At 48.5% G+C, this 1490-nt stretch overlaps 1 protein-coding gene across 1 annotated transcript; it reads left to right on the forward strand.

Moving 5' to 3' along the window:
* Window positions 1-1050: 1050 nt before the first annotated feature.
* CCR75_006907 (uncharacterized protein) lies at window positions 1051-1284 on the forward strand (the record flags this gene model as incomplete). Its single annotated transcript, XM_067964972.1, has 1 exon — window positions 1051-1284. One exon carries the CDS (start codon window positions 1051-1053, stop codon window positions 1282-1284), a length of 234 nt encoding a protein of 77 aa, XP_067821435.1.
* Between the last annotated feature and the right edge of the window lie 206 nt (window positions 1285-1490).

The following is a 1490-nucleotide window of genomic DNA, read 5'->3' on the forward strand; positions in this document are numbered from 1 at the left end:
GCTTTTTGGTCGGTCAAGCGACTGTGAAGAGCTTTGATAAGCCATAGTCAATTTTAATTGACTCATGAGCGTCTTGCAGTTATGCTCGACGTCTTTCCCTTGGAGGAAATCAACACTAAGTTTAGGCGCTTAAAGCGCATGAAGGTGACACAATCTCTGTTCGCTTAGCAACTGAAACTCGTGTCACTTTTCTTCCCTAAGTTCCATTGAACTTCGGTAAAAAGTTCTGGGCTTTGACAGTATGGAACGCTGTCTCGTCCCTGATTTGGATTCGAGATATGATCTCATCCTTGGTATGGCCTGGCTAAACACCATGAGCCATGGGTCGATGCGAAAAGCTGGGCAGGCGGTGCAAACATGCTGTCATTTGCTATTATAGTAAATCCCATGAGGGCAAAGCGTCGTTTATGGACATAATGCACGATAGTGCCCACCCCATGGCTCTACCTCCGAGTTTGGAAATGGCCACAGCCAGCTTTTTCCAATTTGTTAAGAACAAGGCGGAATTAATGGACATCTCCAATTGCTTGATCCAAAAAGGGAGATTTGTTCCTCTTTTCCCTTAAATGCTTATACATTGACAGCTAGAGGGCGAGCTTTCGGCTTTGAATCAGGTACAGAGGTGTACCGGGTTGGCATCGATGCCGCAAGGTGATCTTGTACCTAGTCAATCAGAGAGGATTCATATCGCATGAAGGCTTCAAGCCTTGCATGCAGGACCTCTGATCACTGGGATGTAATGAACTCTAGATGTCCAAGGCCAAATAAAGATTTGAGCTTGTCATAAGCTGCGCGTTGCGCCTGTGAAAGTTCTGGAAACTCTTCCATTTCAGGGAAGGCTTAGTCTTTTAAAGAGTCAGGCGTAGATTGACTTTTGGGCAGGATAGGGAAGCGTGCATGGTCGTTGAATGTTGATCATGTAGATTGATTGGTGAGCAAGAGATCAAAATGGAATTAGAGACTAAGATGTAGGGTGATACGTTTAATAAGGAAAGTACTCAACTAACCACCGACTGGACACCACGCATATGTCAATCTGTTATCAGCCCAATGACTGGCTGCGACGGCGCACCAATCGCACCTACACCAGTCAGCTTCGATATGGCTCCGAAAGAGTCGGGGTGTCTCCAGCGGTGGTTCAAGGTAGACCGCTGGCCCACGAAAGGGACGAAGACGTCAACGCCCGGAAGCTGGGACCCTCGTAATTCCCCAAGCGCGGATTGCGCAGATAGAGGTCACGCAGCTAAGTGCGATGACTACGAGCGATTGATGGGCGCGAATTAGTCGAGGATGTTCCGCTCTGCGCTTGCTTGTTGTCGTAGTGGTGCACCAATATACGCGCTCGGACATTAACCTGTGCGTCCAAGACTGGACAAGGTCGCCCAAGTATGATGTAGCATGAGATAGCTCAAGCTCCGATTTAAGCAGAATGGCGGGGATCGCAAGATGTACCACCGGCGCGTGCGCCGTATTCTAAGATCGAGTACGCG

Source organism: Bremia lactucae, linkage group LG2 (genome assembly GCF_004359215.1).
Source record: "Bremia lactucae strain SF5 linkage group LG2, whole genome shotgun sequence".
Lineage (NCBI taxonomy): Eukaryota > Oomycota > Peronosporomycetes > Peronosporales > Peronosporaceae > Bremia > Bremia lactucae.